Here is a 22348-nt window from a genome sequence, read left to right on the forward strand (position 1 = left end):
ACCTTGAGAATGAATTTGTTGATCCTAGTGTGGAGAAGTCCTAACCTTTGAGCTATTTATAGCTTATGGTTAGCATTTTGGGAGCTCCATTTCATCTTTTAGTGGAACATTCCATGGATTAGGACTTTATTGCACATATTTTGAGATCTAGCGAAGTCCTCCATCTGGAGGAGGCGTCATTGCACATGTTTTGCTTGAGGATGAAACATGTGGCAAGCCCACCCATCATCTAGCATATTATTAATCATCATCGAATTGCCAGTAGAAGCTAGTTAGGAGATACTATTTGTTTGTGCTTTCCTAGGAGGGATCTAGGATTTCACTCTTCAAAAGTATTATTTTATTTGAGGAGGTTGAGAGTTTGGACTCTATATCAGAGAAGCTCCTCCTCTTGTATTCATTCTTGAAAGTTTCTGGAAACAGTAGAGACTATTGTTTGGAGTTTATTGAAGGTTATTTGGAGGTTTTAGCATGTGTTTGACTCAATTTGCTGAAAAATACTTGCATCAAATGTGTTATGAAGGGCTGAATTCAGGATAACTTTGTTCCCTTATTTACAAGAGAAAAATTGTGGTTTATTCTGCTTTAATTCCTTCGTGTTTGATGCTGGAAATGTTTATGTTGTAACTCCCTTGTTAACTTGCGCTAGCTGGAAATTTGCATATCTATCAATAAACACACCCTAATGCGTGTTTAGAGTTTCTCTTTATTTCTGGTTTTTCAGAAGAATTTTCTGTATTAGTGGACAGCAGGGTAGGACTGCTGTAGATTGTTAATTGTGCCTGCATTCATTCCTATTCTCATTAAACGGAAGCTCATAGTTGCTGCCTTATAGACTTAATATGCCCAAAATCATTTTAGGCACTAATCTCCCTTTCAACCACCTCTAAAAAGTTATAAAATCAACAATTCCTTTGTTGTAACAAATCTGAAATTTATTCATGCATCATAACAGAAATCAGATTTGTTCTGCAAACTCATGCCATTATTCCTTGTATTTGTCATATTATAAGCTTAGGGTTTCTTAGGGTTTTCCCCCTTGTGCCAGAGGAGAGCTGGCCAAAACTAAGTGAAGGAGCTACCATGCTGACAAGGGATATTGGTGCTCGACATTCTTACTTGTAATTTTGAACATTTATCAATAAAAGTAAGGGTCTGGGTGGCGACATATAGCAAAGTAGGTTCAGGAACCATTGACTACTCACAAGGAGGAGATAAGGAATCATGAACTATTGGATGTTGATATCCAAACTTCAAAGAGACTGTCAACAACTGATTTCTATTCGCAGGCAAGATTGCAATGATCTTTTAAACATGTCATTTTAAAACACCTGTGTAAAAATAAGAGCAACCATTAATGTGATATCAGGTTTAATACCTGGAAGAGAGGTGCTGATGACCTGTTTGTTAAATTATTTGTCTTTGAAGTTTGTAGCAATACTCTTGAGAGAGCCACAAAACATTATATGTTTTCTCCTAGAAAATATATAGATAGTTTTCATGCCTACTAAAAGCAACATGCAGGCCTATGTTGCACGAAACTTCTAGGAACCCGGCATTTCGGGACATACCCATACGCGAAACTCTGAAACTCGGCTGAAACTTGACCATCATGTAATCATCTATAAGAGTTAATATAGACTTGGTTTTCCTTTTAAGTTGTCATCTATGGGTCTTATTCCCTTTTTTCTTGCAAGATAATTTGTTATTCACTTATTTATAAATTTCTTTTTTTATATATAAACATATATGATGTTTCGGGCAACGTTTCCATTTTTGGGAGGTAGCGTTTCTAAATGTACCCATTTCGGAAACTCCGAAACATTTTGGCGCTTCGTGCAACATAGATGCAGGCCATCATAAGTGAACTTTCACAAAGGCTCACATACACTTGCTCAAACACCATCACTATTTGCACTCTTTCCAAATATCAGAGCCATCCCCTCACATGCAACTAAAAAGTACAAATCCACATGAACAAGCAGGTGTTGACTGTTCCATATCTCTAATTTAAGCCAGTTCACCATGCAACGGCAGATGGCCAATATTTTCAAATTGGTGCTTATATGTTACTCAACCGAATTCTAATTTGTACTACATATTGGATTTATGCATGCCAGTTCACCACCATACATCCTACACATAATAAAGCCTTGTAGATAAGGTATTTTCTGTCAATTCGTATTGATTCAGAAGTTATGCAACTTTTCTGATCTTTAATCTTGACTTACTCCCCAAAACTTCAAGAAAATGCCACCATGGCAAATACTATGCAATAAACAATTCAAAACGTTTGGAAATGAAAATGACAATATAACTGTGACACATAAAGAACTGAATACACAAGCACACACATCAACAATTAAGGACATAAATGCACATTTTAAAATATAATTTTCTTCTTTTTGACATTTCTTTCATGCTTCCACAGACTTTTCTAATAGGCTTTCTAGCTCTTTTGTTCAAATGTACCAAAGCAGATTCAAGGGAAGGATATTTACTTGTAAAACAGTCTCACTGGCACAGTCTTCGCCAACTGGCTTCATGCAAATATCCTTTAGAGATACAAATGAACCAGAGTAGTTTCCACGAATTCCATCAACCTGATCATCAAGCAAACCAAAAACAAATCAGCCAGAAACCTGAATTTGATCATATAATAATTTTCCTCTGTATGTCCTCAGATTCAGTTGTCCTGAGACATTTATTAGTATGCTGCAGAGAGACATTTCAGTGCTGCCTTACCAAACAATGAAAATTACCAGCAAGGTATACAACATTATGTAAGAAATTCCTGTTACCTTTGTCTGCATTTCAAATAATAATTTGATGTTCTTATCTGTCACAATACTTGGAGCTGGACTATCCTTTGAAAGAGGAACAGTGGCCAATATGAGCTGCAACCGAGCAAAATTTCATTCAGTTCAAGGATCTTTCACTTATAAAAAAGATAAAAAGTCTCAGAAAGGTCTATAATTAAGCAACCAAACAAGCAAAGCTCAAGCCAAATTCAAGTTAACTGTGGAAGGCATTGTTACATCAATGAATTTCAACAAGATTACAAACCAATTCCAGTAACCATGGAAACATAAATAATGCTCATATATTATAATCAAACCGTAAAGCACTTCTCCAGAATGAGGCAATAATTTTTATATGTGGCTTTTCTTTTTCTTCAAGGATGTATCCATAATTGAATTGAATACAAAGATATACACAACAAAGACAATCAAGTTTTGTGAATTTTCAAATGATCAATTATGATTTGCAAAAAAGCTACAACCATTTTGTCTCCTTATTATTGAGATCAAACTTTGTAGTATCCATCCTGTTTTAATAAATTTAAGACGGTTTTGCATTCTTTGCTGCATTGGATGTACCTGCATAACACCCCAATCCTCTTGGATGTGAAGCTATAGACTGTACTTCACATTTTACTAGCTTTTCCATTAAAGTAAGTAGCATTGAGATTTCTTTCTTTGCTATTCAATTACTATGCCATAAAATTATTAATCAAATCTTACATCCATACATATTACAACTAAAAGAATTGTCACAGGTACAATGACAACATTAAACAACGTTTTCACAGAACACACTTCATACTTGATCATTCTTCAATCTTCCAACAGTTATCAGCAGAATAAAGCAAACCAAACCTCCAGTAACATGTTAGCCTATGCTACCCAGCATTAACTAGAACAACCTAGTGTAGAAAACTTAAGGTTGTTGTAGCCCACCCCAGTTTCAGTTTACTTTGCACATCATTGTTTAATGCCTAACCCCATGGTTAAATGATGACATAAACATGAATATCAAATTCGAGCTGAAACACTAAAGAGCTACCTCTACTTCACTTTCACTTTCACTTTTCAGCTGATAATAAAATCACACAAGGATACACGTAAAATGAACACTGATACTTTGGTCAATCTCAGACCCTTGAAAAACCCACAATGGGAAAACCAATCTAGAAGAGGATTTTTATTGCTTTTAATCTCAGAAAACTAATTACACAGCATTAAATTACACATCCATGGATTTATCTCTTCCCTTTAATAAATCTGTCCAGCTACTAGAAATTTGTATCAGTCTAGGAACTCGTGCCACAGGTCCAGCATTCACTGCCGAGAATTTCGGGCCACCTTCCAGATTTTCCAGCATAGAAATGAGTGCCACTTTACAGCACTCAGACCTCAATTCTCATGCCTGTCAGTCCAGCAAACCCTCCTTGGATTTCGTGCCTTGGGCTAACAATTTATCCCCTCGAAATCTGTGTAGACACAGCCCCGAAAAATGCGCTAATACTGTCTGTTGTCGCCTGAGGTGTACACCCTAGTGTAGGAAATGTTTCCAACCCCACAAGGTAACATTTTGTAAGGAACAACTCTCCCTACTCTTTCCATTTAAGCTATCTCCTAGGCAAGCTAAGGGGGGTAGTCCCTCAAAGATGAGAAACTGATTGGAAACCTGTTGAAAACAACAAATCTAGGAGATGCAATCGCTTATCTTGGTAACTTGAAAGGATTTAGAAGGCAAGTTGAATTATTAAGTTGAGCAATGTGAGAGATATATTCAATTAGATTAATATGACACTCAAGATGAAATAATAAGACACCAGTGCCTTAATGACAATGCCCAAATAGATTAAAGACTTGCTCAATGATGAAAGATATTTCAAGGTACCAGACAAGTAATGCTGCAAGGAAATGTTAGTACAATGAGATGGCACAATATCAAGTATGAGCGATGTGAAACATGGCCAGCAAGATGAATAAAGTTTGTACTTAGACAGTATTTAGCAATGTGACCAAGTACAAGAACACTAGTGGGTAATTGCAAGTGTCGCAAGATTAGAAACTCACAGTTAAATGAGATGCAAGACGATGTGAGAAATGCAATATGCAAATTAGATTCTCTCACTAAGATCAAAATAAGGTGGCAATTTCAATTAGAGAAATACTTCAATATAACTTAATGAAACAATGATAGCAATAATTACTTATATGTGCCTTATTGGGATTCTTCTTTCACTTATTAGATATGTCATTCAGGACAAGAAGAGCTTTTAAAGATTACAAAGCACAATTTAGATGAGAATGCTAACAGTGATGAAAAGAGATTCAAATGCAACTACCTTTTAATCATGTAATGCAACAAAGAGAGAACAACTATGCATTGGAATGCAAATTTGAAATGCAATTAAGGATGAGAAGAAAGAGAGGTGGTTAGTATGGGATATCCTTCAATATGTCACAAGAGAGAAACCAAAACAATGCCAATATCCTTTTAGCTGTCCAAATGCAAAAGGTACACAATAATCAACTTTCAAACATGTGCCAGACCTCAAGTAAACCACTGTCAACAAAAATCAGTCCACTGTTATAGTATATAAGTTCACAAGATTGCTGCAATTAACCATCAAAAGTAAGGAACGATAGCCAATATGCAATTTGATATTAAGTATACTTGAAAGATGCAACTGTAAGGAGATATCAGACTCCTGTAGCTTGAAGTCAGTTGCATATCAGTCACTTAATGATGAAATCGGCCCTCGAATTATTCACAATTAGCCACCAAATGCCAGAAAGAGAAACCAATGCTCATGGTTCAATTTTAGTGCTAAATACAATGTGAATATGCCACTGTAATTTCAGGTCAGACCTCTGTAAAATAAGACCAGTCAACTGTAATGATGAATCAGTTCCCTGATAACTAAGATGGGTAACCCAAACAGAAAAGATAAGAGCCAAACACTTTAGGATATTTTAGTGATTAATATGTGTTAATTTAGTAGTGTTGGCTGATTATGATATGTAAACTTGATGATTAGGGTCTGCAGTGTAGGAGCTTCAGATCAGATATGTGACAGTCACCAATGAGGTTACAATTGGAAGCGACAAGGCACTAAAGGCCTGCGGCCTAGCCTCAAGGACTAGTATGCTAGGAAAGGACCACAAATTGGAGTCCTTGCACCTTAAACATGTGCCAAAACCCTCTTGAAAACTCCACAGTCCACACTCTACTTGCAATCACAAATGGGTTATCCCTAGGCTACAAACCAAGCGATCAGACCTTGAAATTGAATGCGGCCAAGGGAGAAAGGGGCCTCTATGCCTGTGGCTAGGCCTATATGGCAAGTTTTGATGGAAAAAACGAAGTCCCAAGCCCCAAAATAAAATGAGAAAAAAACCCTTCTTAAGTGATCTGTAAGCCCGCAACAAAAATTAGTCCACAAATTGCAATGGATCAGATTCGTATCTGTCAATTTCTTAATGAAAAAAAACCATGCCCAAACTCTAACAAGAGTCTGTTTAGGCCTGCAAACACCACAAGTTAGTGCCAAAACTCAATTATAATGAATTAATTGAGTCTGCAATGCCTTCTGTTAGGGCTATACGCAAGAAATACGACTGTGTTACGGTTCTATGGCCCAAAAATGGTCTGTGGCTAGGGCTTTCTAGCCTCTTAGGCCTGCGGCTAAGGCTCTAAGGCCTGTTTAGGGCTGCGGCTAAGGCCTCAGGCTCTCCAATCCCTTGCAGCCAGCTAGATAGGCTTGAAAATTCAACGTTCTCGGTCTCCAAACTTGATCAATGAGTTCTGCAATGAAAACAAGTGAATTTATGCCAAAAATATGATTTATAGCCCAAGAAATTTGCAAACAAAATTTGAAATGCCAAACCCTTATTGTGAAACCCTTATTTGCAATGAGATCTAGCCCTAAAAGGGCTTGCGGCCTTCTTAATGCTTGCAATATTAGTCCCAAACCCTAGCCTTTTAGGCTGGTTGAGGGCAAGGACCTTCAGAAAATGGGTTTCTTCCTTGATTTGAAAATAACCAACCTACAAAAAAGGGCTCAAAAACCATAGACGTCTCACAAGAAAATGAAAAATAAAATCCTAAATGGCTATATGTCCAATGGAAGATAATTACAAGGGTTAGTAAAAAAATATTTACAAAATATTTTACAATATTCACAATAAAATTCTCAACCTCTAACAAGCAGATCTATCTTTATTTGCACAATTAAATTTGAAATAATTTGAGAGAAAATTTTTAATTTAGTGCCATGGCCAAGTCACTGCATACAAATCATTAGATAAGCCTTTGGAAATTTAACATGATGGGATTTTAAACCTCTTGTCTTGAGAGTTGGCTAGTTCCACCAAAGACTTCCCCTCATGCCCAAAATCTGAACACAATATGATCTCTACACACTTGAAATAACGTTATTAGATCACAACGGGTTAGATATACATTAAAACCCTCAAGATCTAGAGATACAGCTAGAATGCTTTTCTAAACCCAGTACCTAATGCAAGATACCTATGCAAATAGATAATCCAACTACTGGCAAATGAAATAATAACTTGACAATATTATTCAATAGAGAATTAAAGCAAGATTTAGGAATCAAAACAACATTACCACAAAGAGCAAAAAAGGAACACCATCACAAGATAAACCCCCAAAGACTTTGATTTTATTAGTGCAAAAGAGAAATTACATCCAGCAACTTGACTCACAGCTTACTTAAGATTTTTTGTTACAATACATGATAATGAATGAGGAGCTCAATAGCTTCCTTATATAGAAAAATGAGAGTGTGAGAACCCTCTAAGTGCAAAAACGGCTAGTTTGACTTGATCCCGGAGAATAACAGCTAGTTGTTGCTTGATCCATGCCAAAATTAAATCTTGCCCCTCGAACTGGAAGAAAAATTCAAATTTGTTGATGATGGCCTTGATCCCAATCCAAAAATGTTAATTTTAGGTATGTTCTATGCTTAGAGCAATTTATTTCAATTTTCACAGTTAGCTCAATATCTTTTCCAGATTAGCAATCACATCAACATTAAAGTAAACTGCAGATAGAACATAAACATAAATCGCAGAAGACAAGCCAAGACAAGAGGACACAAGATGTAGCGCTAGCCAAGGACAAACCCCAATATGGGGAAACCCTTGATCAATTCTTCTTATATGTTCTTCAATAGTTCAGTGGAGAGAGAGGGGGGATAGTACATTTACAACAGAAGTCAACACTTTGACTTATCTAGATAAGAGCATAGATCATCTTTAAGAAGATGATACATGAGATCAGTAGGAGACATGCTGCTTCAACTAATTCTCCAAGGTGACTCCTTTACCTATCGTTGTGTTGCATTTCGTTATCATGTTGCACCTCACTGCGCTACACCATGCTGCGCCCATCATCACTATGCTGCATCTCATCACGCTTCATTAATCATGATTGTACCCATCACTGTACTGCATTATATGCCATTGCTGCACCATGTTGCCATCCTGACCTATGTGTTGGCTGCACCTTGCTTGCTTGTTGTCCCTTGCTTGTTTGTTGTCCCTAGCATGCTTGTTGTCCTTAGCATGCTTGTTGTTGCATGCTAGTTGTCCCTAGCATGCTTGTTGTCCTTAGCATGCTTGTTGTTGCATGCTACTTGTCCCTTTCATGCTAGCTGTAACATTGCATGCTTGGTGTATTTGCTGCTAAGTACCATACAATTGTCCCAATGTTAGTTAGTTGTCCCTTGCATGCTGCTCTCCTTCGGAGACAGATGCTCCGGTTGTTTTGGCAGTTCCCGGCAGTTCCAGCAGTTTCGGCTATTCTTGGCAGTTTCGGTTGTTCCCGGTAGTTCCAGCAGTTCCGGCTTTTCCGATAGTTCCAGCATTTTCCATCATTTCCCGACTTTTCTGGCAATTCCGACTTTTCTGGCAGTTCCAGTAGTTCCAGCTTTTCTGGCTTTTCTGGCAGTTCCGACAATTCTGGCTTTTCCAGCTTTTCCGACTTTTCTGGCAATTCAGGCAGTTCCGGATTTTCTGGCAGTTCCGGCTTTCCGACAGTTCCGGATTTTCCGGCTTTTCCGGCAGTTCTGGCTTTTCCTGCTTTTCCGACAGTTCCGGCAGTTCTGACTTTTCCGGCAGTTCCACCTTTTCCAGCAATTCCGGTAGTTCCAGCTTTTCCGGCATTTCCGGCTTTTTGAGCAACATAGAGCTTATTCTCCCATGACTGCATTTAGATCTAGGGCATGTTACCTAGAGCAACGTATACCCTAGGGCACTCCCTCTAGCTCTCATCTTCATCAAAGCCAAAACAGGATGAAGTGAGATCACAAGAGTGAGTGTGTGTGTGACAAATGACTTCAAGTCCTCTTCTATTTATACTAAAACGTAGAGGTTGAATAGACATGATTATTGGGCTTCTGAGCCTACATAAGTTGTTGGCCGACTTGACAATTTGTCCATAATCAAAATAAATTCATATCTTCATAAATACTTATTGGAATCGGATGATCTTTAGATCAATCCTACACCTCTCGATGAGTGGGATCCAAGAAAAATATCAGCTACCATAAATAAGATGACCCACATGGAGTTTGGCCCTAGTTGCCAATTTTAATAAAAAAATATTTTTTCCAACCCTTTTTCCTTGAAAAATGATCCTTAACTTGACCACCATGGTCCAAAGGTTCATTTTTCTTAAAAATTTGATTTTTCCTTTGATGGAGAACCTCAAAAAATTAATTTCTTTTGAACCCAAGAATTTTTAATAGATTTTTATGCTTGGAATTGAGTCCTTCAAATTTATTCTTCATCGGGAAGGTCACTTTTCTCCAAAATTTATTTTTCCACTTGGAGAGAAATTATTTTTTCCTCTCATTTTTATTTTTTGAAAATTTCTAGCTAATTAATTTTTTATTTTTGCTAGAAAATAAAATTAAAAGACTTAAGAGGGGATTAAATATATTTTCCACCATATAAAAAGATTTGTGGCAATGGTGTCTAATTATGAGTAACCATTCACCAAAATATTCTTACATCAAGATTTTACAATAGACACCCATTGAAGGGGAATTTTAGAATAGACATGACCTCTTAGACTTAACCAAATTTTGCAACACAAGACACATGATCCAATATGAGAAAAATACATAGACTCAATAACACTAGTGTTGAAAAGCGAAACTAGGTTCGCTCTTCATAATGACGTGTAATTGTGATTTTATGTAATTGATGAAAAGAAGAAAAATAAAATTATCTTTATAAAGCTTGTCTCATGGGTTTCATGAGCAAGGAATTTTATTTTTGTTAGAAAATGTAACTAGGTTCAGTCTTCATAATTGTACTTGAAGTCAAAATGTAATATACTTGTCAAAAGAAAAGCAAAAAGAATTTTATTATTATTGAAATTGACTTATTAAAGCATGGGTTTCATGCTTGGGTCATTTGTCTTAGGTCAAGCCTCCATTGTAGGCTTTAGGGTATTGTCAAAGTCAATTTCTTTATTACTCCTTCATCAAAGTCTCCTTGATCATCATCAAGTCAGCCTCCTCAAAGACTCCTTCAAGTTAGCCTCAAAGGAACAGTCATAAAATAAACTCATGTCGGCCTACAACAAAGACACATCTCTTCATGATTCATGTCGGCTCATTTAGGAAGGATACACCGCTACATATACCATCTCAGAAGTTCGCATTACACCATCTCAGAAGTTCACATTTTCAAAGAACAAGTTTCAGTGATATGACACAGATTACTAGCTCAGATCTCAAAGAAGGTTGCGGTAAAGCTTGGGTGATCTCAGTTGAACACTCTCAGTGATCTCAAAGGTAACTTCATGCCATTCTCAGTATATAAGAATGTGGATTGCAATGGAGACAGTTCATTTATGTATTACAATGACTCGATGTTATTTCTATCACAGTTTCGGTGCTACCTTGGTTTTGATACTACTACAGTGATCACATTTCGGTGATATTACAATGATGTACATCGGTTCTATCTCATTGCTACCATAGTAAACTTTGTGCTATCTTTATTGTTATCACAGTGATAAGTTCAATGTCATTGCAAGGATAAAAGAATGAAGAAGAATGACAAGGCTGACTTGATGGATCGAGGTAGTCTTGTGTCTAAGTTGTAAGGGCCTTTGTCATCTCATCTCGAATCTACTAAAGGAAGAATTTGTCAATGGGTTTACCCCTCGAGGGGGATTTTGCCCGGGCAGCGTGCCTGTATCTTGTGTTCTCTTATATTTGTTGCTTGGCAATAATCTTGATGATAAGAAAGGATAATTAAGAGATCTAATACTAATAATGAAAACATCACAAGTTAATGTCATTAATATGGGAAATCATTTAACTGCCAACTCCTTGGATTTCCCAACAATTTTAGTAATTCCAGAGGCAAATCGACTAGCGAGAAGGGTGACGCAGAGCCTAGAGGTTGTGACGCAAATCTGCGTACGCTGATGTTGAGGCTGCACAGAGGCAATGTGGGGCTAGCCATCCAAAGCCTGGATCAGATTCGGATCGCCAGTGACAATGTGAGATTTTTCTCACTACCTCGTTGCCACTTTATTCTCTATATCAGATTGCCAGTTCGGGCATCTAGAGATTTGTACTCAAAAACTGCTACATAATAATAAAACCCTCAGTTGTTGCACTAGTTTTCCCAAGTTGGGTTTTTCTTGGGACGTTTGTCCAAAAATAACAGTGTATTTGTGCAGAGGTGCAAAGGAGGAGTTCGACATATTTTTTAGAGAGATGGCATCAGCTGGGTTGAGAGATCAAGATCGATTGGATGGAGCCTCCAACTATGTGATCTAGAAGGCTATAATTTCCTGCCTTCTAGATGAGCATGATCTCAAAACTTATGTCGATAGTGTAGTAGTTGTACCCCAGATGCAGATCTGCTCAAGAAGTACAAGAAGGAGATGACGAGAGCTAAGAGGTTTATTCTTGATGGGGTTCGAGATCATGTGGTATCTCACATAGTTGGCAAAGATACTACCCGGCAGATGGGGGAAGCACTAGCTACGCTATACGAAGGATCTTCTAAGGAGCAGAAGATGTACCTTGAGGAGAAGTTGAGATGCACGAGGATACAAAGGGGGAGTGTGTAGATCCCTTCCTTACTAGGCTCCAAGATGTCCGGGATCAGCTGGCTTCAGTAGGATCAATTCCCCAACCTACAAAGTTTGTACGATTAGCATTGAACAGCGTTTCTGAAGATTGGCAAGTTTTCGTTCAGTGTATACTAGGCAAAGAAAAAATGCCAGATTGGGAACGTGTGTGGGTTGATCTGCAGCAAGAGGAGATGAGGCGTGATCTGGTGAAGGCCACCATCAGTGGCAGCAGCAGCAGTGGGACGAAGCAAGTGAAGGAAGAGGAGGACGTGGCCCTTGCATCAAAGGGGCAGCAGGAGCAGCGCAGAAGAAAGAAGGACATTTCAAAGATCAAGTGCTTCAGGTGTGGTGAGCTTGGCCACTACAGCACTCAATGTCCTCTCAAAAAGAAGGACAAAGAGGAGAAGCAGGATCAGCAAGCTGCATCCGCTGAGATCGACAAGCTATCCTCCAGACTGGAGGAAGAGTTTGCCATGATCGTTGAGATGCCTCCAGGGGTGAGGTGGGGTGATTTGGAGTTGTATCCCCAGAGAGCTACAGGATGGGCACGATTTTTTAGGAGGTCCACCTCATGAATCAGTTCCTTGCTACGGGAGACCAAGACATGCAGTAGCAGGATGGATCAGTGGCAGTTGGTGCAATCAGGTGCCAAAGTGACAGATGCAGTAGCTAGTAGCAGGTCAAAGACTGAGCAACACAAAGCAGAGTTGGCAGCGTTGTAGTTGGCACAGTGCAGAGTCCGCAGTAGCACAAAGGCTAAAATGGCAGCGTAGAGTCTAGCAACAGTCAGGACTCGAGTGACATATGCATCATACTAACCACAGTTGGTTTAGTATTTTGGATGCTTTTCCGTTGCAGTTGTTGCAGTTGCAGATGGAGAAGGTTGCAGTGCAGATTCAGTGTTGGCAGTACTTCAGCAATGCCAACAGCAGCACATATGTAGCAATCAGAGTTGCGCAATGGTTGGTGGGCAGCAGTAGCTAGACATCAACAGCACAGCAAGAGATGGTGCAGAGATAGAGTGATGCTTCAATGGGTTGCAACACTAGAGCACATTCCTCGCTAAGAGGGAGTGTTGATTTATGTAGCATCGGATGTGCTCTAGCCTCGAGATTTTGCAGAGAGGCTACGACACATGCATTCTCCAATACCCAGAAATCATTTAGGAAAATTCCATCTAGAGATGGGTTAATTAAAATAATTAATCATTTTTAATGTATTCCTAAGTCTAAACTTAGGAAATGTGATTAATTAAAGGGTATTAATTAAATCTGGTGTGAATCTTCTAGAAGAAGACGAGGATCAACTCCCAGTTAATCTTAATCTTTGATTATGTTTTAATCTTGGTCGTTGGTGCTCCAACGAGAGATTATAAAAGGAGCTTGATGGGCACTTGGAAAACACATCAAGCTAGTGAGATCAAGAGATCTAATTTCTCAAGAGTAGCAGTGTTGAGTTGTCGGAGAGAGATCGAGTGATCTTCTTGCAATGAGGGGCGGGGATAGTAGACAGGAGGAGAGTTTTCCTAATCCGGAGAGTGCAATGCAGAGAAGACATGGAGAGATTCAAAGAGGCAGTGCAGTGCCACGCAGAGCTTCAGAGGGAGTCCATAATTTTGCTGGGGAGTCAAGATCTAGTGCCAGAAGCCGGGGTGTGAGACTGGAGGATCAGAGAGTCAAGGTTCCAGAGGCAAATCGACGCAGAGCCTAGAGGCTATGACGCAGATCTGCGTAGGCTGACGAAAAGGCAATGTGGGGCTAGCCATCCAGAGCCTGGATCATATTCGAATCGCCAATGAGAGTGTGAGATTTTTCTCACTACCTCTTTGCCAGTTTATTCTCAATATCAGATTGCTAGTTTGGGCATATAAAGATTTGTACTCATAAATTACTGCATAATAATAAAACCCTCAGATACTACACCCATTTTACCAATTTGGGTTTTTCCGAGGACGTTTGTCCAAAAAAACGGTGTATTTGTGTGTGTTTATTTCTCTCCTGTGCAGTATTTAGTTTCCGCATTGTTTATTTTGCGTAGGCTGCAGTGTATGTATTTCTATATTTGTTGTAGGAAACTGCAAGTAATTTGTTTAAAGTAATTTAACAAATAGGAGAAATATCATCAGTTTGTTGTAGTAGGAAAGTGGTCAACGATTTTTCACAGTTCCACATACACTTCCACCTTAAGCGAATCATGCAAGAAGGCAGTTTTGACATCCATCTGGCATAGGCTCCATCCTTGCGAAGCAGTAAGGGGTATAATCGAATGGATGGTGGTATATCGGGTAACGATGCAAATATCTCATCGTAGTCTACTACTCCTTTTTGAGAGAAGCCTCGAGCTACAAATCTGGCCTTGAATTTCTCAGTGCTTCCATCAGCGCCATGTTTGATCTTGTAGAGCCATTTCGAAGTGATCACTGACTTATCCTTAGGTCTAGGAACCACATCCCATACATTATTCTTCAAAATCGACTCATAATCCTCATTCATCGCATCTTTCCAAACTTGTTGTTTTACGGCTTCTTCGAATGTACAAGGCTCAGATTGTACAATGGTACTCATGGTAGCTAAGTACCCTTGTTACCTATTTGGCTTCTTACTTTCACGAAATGTACCCCTTGGTGCAATATGTTTCTCAACATCTTCAAGAGTATCTTTAAGCCAAAAAGGCCTCTTTCTTGTAGTAGAGGGCTCACTAGGAGGTGGATCAATAGGATCCATCGGACCTTCAACATCGGGCATCGGTTCATCGGATAGAGATTCATCCGGCTTTCCTGCATCATCATCATAATTGTCCTTCCTAGGAATAGGAAGATCTCAGATCTTTGTAAGTGCAGAATCTTCATCAAAAGTGACATCATGACTTAATTCCGCTTCCTTTTGACCAGGCACATAGATTCTATATGCCTTTGAAGTTTCACTATAGCCCACAAATGTTCCTTTCTTCCCAAATGCATCTAGTTTGTTTCTTTTCTCTTTCGGCACATGAAAGTATACAGGACAACCAAAAATTCTAAAATGAGAAACATCAGGTTTCTTACCGGTGAATACTTCTTCGGGTGTCTTGAAGTCCAAAGCTTGATGTGGGCATCGGTTTTGGACATACACAGTAGTGTTGGCAGCTTCTCCCCATAAGAACTTCGGAAGACCTTGATCATGAAGCATAGCCTGGGTGGCTTCAATGATAGTACGATTCTTCCTTTCGGCAACACCATTTTGTTCAGGAGTATATGCGGTTGTAGTCTCCCTCTTAATGCCAGCTCCTCTACAATAGTCCTTAAATTCATTTGACTCATATTCACCCCCATTATCGATCCTCAATAATTTGATCTTCTTCCCTGTTTGATTATTGACCATGGCTTTGAAGGAGCGGAACCATTTGAATACTTCATCCTTCTTCTTTAAGAAATAGATCCATGTTTTGCGAGAGAAGTCATCCACAAAGATAGCATAATACAAATATCCACCCAAAGATGTCATGGGCAACATACCTGATAGATCAGAATGGACCAATTGAAGAATATTGGTAGTTCAAGTCTCACTTGAGGGGAATTGTCCCCTTGTGTGTTTTCCAGCTTCACATCCCTGACAAACACCTTCATGATTCAAGTTGAATTCGGGCATCCCTGTGACCATCTTCCTTACATCGAGTAATGATTAAAATGAAGGTGAACAAATCTTCGGTGCCATAATTCGGATTGAAGAGAAGTATCACAAGTTATTGCTCCCAACGGACTTCCTCTGACCTGATAAAGACCTTCAACCCTGAATCCTAGAGTGAATGCATCACTTGGATTCCTTTGCCAAACATGAACCTTCCATTAATGAATGACACCTTGAAACCCTTATCTTCCATCGCGGAAATAGAAACCAAGTTCTTTTTCAAATCAGGAGGGTTTGACCTTGATTTAAGTGAAGGGTAACAGACCCAATTCCTCTCACGAGATAAGTGGCATTATCCCCAAGTATAATCTCCATATTTGTCTTCTTTTCAACCAAGTTAGAGAGGGTCTTGTACCCAGTGAAGTGCCTTGAGGCACCACTATCAATCAACCAATGATCCAATGGATCCGAAGGAGAGGCGATGGAGAGGGCAGAAATAAGATAAAATTCTTTTTGCTTTACACCAACATTAACTTCTTCATACCTAGAGTTTCTCGACTTCTTGGGAGGATGACCACCTCCATTTCGAGTAGCAGGAGCATTCTTCTTTCCTTTGTTATTGAACCTGTTGTTCCTTTGATTGCCATTGCCCTTGAAGTTGTTGTTGTTATTTTTTTCATCATCTCTTGGAGTATCCTTCTTGTGAGGACACTCTAGCGAAGTGGCCAAACCTGTTACAATTGAAGAACCTTTATTTTCTTCCTTCTTTGAATCCCAACTTGAACCCTTGTCCCTGATTCCTTGGACCAGCATTGTTCCTTCTCTTGGAATGAGCAGAGAAGGCAGTAGGACTATTTCCATTTGAGGGCTTGTCTCTTTCCATCATTCTTATTTCTTCTTGAGTGCATTTGGCCCATAGTTCATCAAATCCTGGAATCCCGTCATTGTTGAGAATGGTAGTGTTGAACACATCCCAATCTCTTGCAAGGCCCCCATGTGCAATGAGAGAGAGTTCCCAGTCACCAGTGATTTCACCAATAGATAAGAGACAATTCTTGATCTCGGTAATCCTCATGAAGTAGGATTGGATGGATTCTCCTCTATCCATCTTCATATCTTTTAGCTTGTTCTTTAGAAAGAGAATTTGATTTGCATTGTTCACCTTGAACATCCCAACCAGCTTTTCATACATCTTCTTAGATGTTTCCAAATCAGAAATATATGCAACCAAAGGCTTATGAATGGAATCAACAATAATCTTCTTAGCTTTTACCTCACCTTTCTTGTACTTGGTTTGAGCAGCGACGGATGCATTTGAAGGAGGCTCAGTTCATCTTCCTTTGACATAGTCCATGGCATCATTTTCTTCCAAAGACAAATCCAAAGTTATCTTCCATGCATGATAGTCGGATTTGTCCTTAAGCTTATCCCCAGATTTGAAGAAAGATGTAGTCGCCATTGGGACTAGTTCCATGTCCTTGTCCAACAACTTCTCTTAGTGATTGCTTTGCTTCACTTTTGCTTGGGATTTGGGTTCACCTGTGCTCTGATACCATGTTAATTTTAGATAACAATGGTATGTTCTATGCTCAAGCACAATTTACTTCAATGTTTCTTTAGCAGCCCAATGACAATTTCCAATTATATCCAGTAGCAATCACATTAACTCATAAACAATGACAATAATGCAGATAGAACATAAAATCATATGCAAAAGACAAGCCAATACAAGAGGACACAAGATGTCGCGGATGCCAGGGAAAAACCCCAAGTGTGGAAACCCTTTGATCAAACCTTCTTATTATTCTTCAACAGTTCAGCAAAGAGAGAGACAGTACAAATATCATAAGTATAAGCCCAAAATAAATCTGCCAAATCAGCAGTCAATGCAACCCTAACCAAAAAATCATCGGTGGTCAAAGCTGCCCCAAAACGTCCTCCAAGCAGCGCAGTCAACAACTGTCCAATTCAACCTTCCAGGGGAGTAAAAGTCATCACAAAATAATTCGGTCAAACCCAGTCAAAGGAGAGAGAAATGTTGAGAAATCTAGGGCATTAGCAATAGGTGATTTCTCTTCTATTAGTGACTGCTTGTGAATGTTTTTTACTTGTTTAGATTATTAGTGTTCTTATTCATCAAACAGTAACCAATGCAAAACATAAATACACAAGAGACACACCATGTAGGCTATGATCAGGGCCAAAACCTCTCACTCTTTGAGAGGAAAACCTACACAAATTCTTCTTATAGAAATTCGAATTGACGAATACCAAGACCAAGACCCTTGACCTAGTAGCCACTCCAAGACCAAGACACACGTTCTCTTGTCAAACCTCTTCTTGACTCCTCTTCCACCGAGATCTTCATTATTGCTTTGGTACCAAGATCTTCATCACTGCCTTAACACTATTTCTTTTAACGAGCCTCTTATCACAAAGATATGACAGCTTACTACACTTTGATATGACACTGAGACAGAGGCACATATCACTGTAAGGTAGCATCTAGTTGTCCCTTTATCTTCCTTCGACTGATTCATCCGAACCTCTTCACTGCCACTGTGATCTGAGCTTCTATCTCGCTGTCACCTTAGACTTGTTGTCACTATGATCTGTGCTTCTAGAGGGATCCGATTCCCTTCAACATTCAGTCACCCATACTGTCTGAAATATAAAGAGACCTTTCTGTGGAGATCTGAAACTGTCTTGTTGTCTTATCCATCAAAAATATAGAGGGATCCGTATTCCCTTTGACTGTGATTACATCCGACCCATTTACTACAACCACCTGAATCCTTTACTACAACCATCTAAATCCTATCTGAATTCCTTTTTGTCTTCTCCACCGAAAAACTTAGAGACATGTGAAGTTTGTTATGTGGAAATGTGAGGAGCCTACCCTCCTATATATAGTGATTTGTCCATATGCTTATGAGCCGACTTGAGCTTTGAATAGATGTGTCTCCTTGAGTGAGCCGACATGAGTCATTATTTCATTTTGTAGGCCGACATAGGAAGAGGACTGTGTGCTTGTTATTGGAGGGCTATTTAGACACATTATAGACTCAAATACATTGTTATATCCCCAAGAAGGGTTCTTCATACATGACATAGACTCTGACTTTTAATGACCAATCCTAAGGCTCTTAATGGGAGCCATCTAAAATAAAATCACTTGCTCATGAAACTCATGAACCAAGGCTTACAGAGATAATTTTATTTTCTTCATTACATCATTTACAAAAGTCATAATCACATGTCATTATGAAGACTGAACCTAGTTGCACTTTTCAACACTCCCTCTTAACTAGGGAGGTATTCATAATGGTACTTGGTCATTCTCAATCTGAAGAATTTCTCATAAGAAGAATCAGATTGGTATCCCATCTGTCTAGCATCATATCAATCAGCATTGTCATATAGCAAGGCCTTGACTAACAGCTCTATCCACTTGATCAGAGCACAATGTTGGCGAGACCAATGATTCATAGACACCATAATCATTGTCTCTCAAGGTACATACTCCACCTGGGTGTTCACAGAGTATGACCCACTTTGGACTATTCTTATCTTGGATAGCCAGTCCTCAAAAAATATCAGTCCATGATTACTCTTATCTTGGATGCCCTATCTCATCGTCAAAGAGTATCGGATGCCAGATGATTACCCAATCCTCCATTCTGTCTTCCCAGATGAAGACCAAAATGATGTGTCTATCTCTCCCTCTCAATTAGGGAGGACATATGTATTTCAATAAAGGACTGTACTCATTCCTACACAAGGAATGTACCTAAGCTCCCTCTTGACTTAGGAATTTCCAAGTTTCTCCCAAGTAAGAAACTTGCTTCCAGGATCCCTCTTAAATAGGGATCTACAGCAACTCCTCGACCAACTACTTGAAGAGCTCCTTCCTTCGATGTCATGAAATTTCTTTGTCTAGGACTCTTCATCTTTGTGGCTTCTTCATAGGGCACAACCACCCATGACTTTCATCCATGGGTCAGTCATGTCATTATTCCTTTCATCAAAAAGTGATATATTCGTCTTCATCTATTCTTGCTTCATGTCATGTTGCCTTCTTCATGCCATATTTTCCGGAAGGATCTTACATCCTTCTATATGGTCCTCTTGGAAGTTATCCACCGTTATTCCCTTTGGCAGTCCTGCATAAGCCCATCCAGATATTTATTCAAAAATAAGAAATGAACACTTAAATCAAAATTACCTTTTTGATGGTCTTTTATCGTGACATCTTCCAATATGCATCAACATACTGCATCCATGTTGAAATATCTCCCAAAGATATCCATTGTCAAGGGTCTCTATCTTTTCCAAACTTCCATCAGTGTCTTCATATCTTTCCGATGGATTTCCTAGTCAAATCTTCTTGGTCTCCTGGATGTCGATTGCCTTTACCATGGTTGCAAATCTCATGATCTCTTCCTTCCTTTCTTCACAAATTTCATTCCCAGGAGCTTCCATTCAGAGTTCCTCAATTGTAGTCCACCACCTCATACTATATATGAGGACACATCATGTTGATTTCATCTAGTGTGATCTATGTCTTCCTACATCCTTTCAGAGGAGGAGATCCTTTTCCTTTGATCATGCTTCTCAAGATAGAAGTAGTGATCCATGTTACCTGCAACCATACGACATGACATTATAGTATTTAATACAAGCATACATACCTCATTTACCTTTAGGTCATCTAGGCTTCTTTCAGCAGCTTCCTTGATTGAAAAGATCTTCAACCCCTTGATCTGCTTCATCTCTTATGTCATCATACCATCATCCCATGAATTCCACAAGTTGGAGTTCCTGATGAAACACTTGCTTCCACTCTAGATCGGTGAATCCTCCAATGAGGATTCCATCAGAGAATCTTGAGGATCTCACATATCCTTATTCAGCAAATGTTTCCCTTTTGACTGATGTATGATGAGACTTGTCCTAGATGACTTCTTCCTTTGATCTTTCAATGAGGTCACCAAGAGCTATATCCTTCAAAGTTGACTATCAGACATCCTTCATGTTTCTTATGGTGATGTCACGAGCTCTTACTTCTAATGCTTTTCCTCTTCCTTGGACTTCCTTCTTTTAGCTTCCTCCACTTCTTCGGTGAAATGGACTTCTTCTCTATTCTTATTGTTATTTCCGTTCTTAAGTTAAGGACAATCTTTCATGTAATGTACATAGCATTGAATCTTAGCTCTGTTCTTCTTTCCTTTCGATAAAATGTCTGAATCCTTTCATTTGATCCTTCAACACTTTTGCCCTCAACTTGTCTTCTTCTATCTTGCATAGAAACCATAAGTTGTCGAATGAGGTAACTTTCTTATCCCCATGGGCATTTGTTACCTTGTTCATCAATTAGTGCATTTAGAACAATGATGATTATCTTCTTATCATCTCTCCCAGATCTCGCAGTTGAGATCTTATGAAGATATCCCTTCATTTTTTAATACCTTCAATTTTGTGTAGATCGGATCTAAGTCATGTGAACTTCTTTATCGCATCTTCAGAGAATATTCTTACGAGCTTATCATATACATCTCTTGATGTCTCCAATATTGCTATATGAAGGGGCCTTTCATAAGAATCCCTTTCCATGAATTCAGAGGAGACCTTTTCCATTGATTTGTTCAATGACTTCACTTTCTTCGAAGACTATGTCAATCCTCCTTTTTCATGCAAGGAATTTCGATGATCCAACCAGCTTATATATCTCCTTGCAAACACGAAGTCATTTTACCAAATTGACTAAAGAATGAAAGATACTTACTTAACAAGTGAAGATGAAATCTTCAACTTGATCACTTTAATGATGGTTGAAGAAGATGTATTAGTGCTCCCTTTTAGCTGATCTTCTTCCAAATAAAGAACCCTTCTTCAGTGAGAAGAGATTGCTCCATTTATAAAGACAACATCTTTAGATCTAGCTCTTTTGATTATCTTCTCCTTCCTCCTTTTGGTTCTTATTGAGATTATTTCCTTTCTAAATTCTGAGCATAATATGATAGCAACAAACTGTTGACACACTCGAGATGGCACTATATTACTATCTTGACACCAAACTGTCCTTTCTGCAGCATTAGCAAGACACTGTAATACTTCTCTTAATGGCAGTTCCTGCACATCACCAAACTGTGGCTTCTATACATCATCTAGCTGAAATTATATCAAAACTTCTTTCACTGTGGAGATCTGAACTTTACCCCAAACAAACTGTCGCCTACACTTCTGTTTAGTCTAAATTGTATATTGTGATATGACATCCGAAACTATCCATCAACACACAGATCCGAACTGCTGTGTGACTGTGCTAGGAGTCTGAATCCATCACTGTCCTCTCCAAGATGATGTAATCTTCAACTTTAAAATACTTCGAGCTAACTTGCTTTGTAGATAACTTGATGAGGATCTTTGTGGTCTTTCTATGATGACTATAGGATCCAAAACTTTTGTTGTTGTAGACTACCTCTTCGATCTAAGGTTTGATTCTTCAATGTAGATCTTGATCTTTTGCTTTGATAACCTTTGACTTGCTTTGATGCCTTTGTTGAAACTCGATCCTTGAGTGTCTCTTTCATCAGATGCCCTTCCTTTGACTTCAGCACCATAGCTCTGATCCCATGTTGAGAAATCTAGGGCATTGGAAATAGGTGATTTCTCTTCTATTAGTGACTGCTTGTGAATGCTTTTTACTTGTTTAGATTATTAGTGTTCTTCTTCATCAAACAGTAACCAATGCATAAACATAAATACAAAAGAGACACAGCATGTAGGCTATGAGCCAGGGCCAAAACTTCTCACTC

The 22348-nt window shown here is 38.8% G+C and overlaps 1 protein-coding gene across 2 annotated transcripts in view; it reads right to left on the reverse strand.

The window, feature by feature from the left end:
- Positions 1-22348, reverse strand: part of LOC149237701 (uncharacterized) — a 492469-nt gene that overhangs the window by 305639 nt on the left and 164482 nt on the right. For both annotated transcript variants that reach the window (XM_089372754.1, XM_089372755.1), the window contains exons 12-13: positions 2802-2897; positions 2502-2603 (exon numbers count right to left, since the gene is read on the reverse strand). In XM_089372754.1, the coding sequence (XP_089228880.1) occupies positions 2502-2603; positions 2802-2897 (198 nt within the window). The remainder of the gene's footprint in view (positions 1-2501; positions 2604-2801; positions 2898-22348) is intronic.

Source organism: Pinus tabuliformis, chromosome 8 (genome assembly GCF_031772625.1).
Source record: "Pinus tabuliformis cultivar Carrire ecotype Pingquan chromosome 8, CPIR1, whole genome shotgun sequence".
Classification (NCBI taxonomy): domain Eukaryota; kingdom Viridiplantae; phylum Streptophyta; class Pinopsida; order Pinales; family Pinaceae; genus Pinus; species Pinus tabuliformis.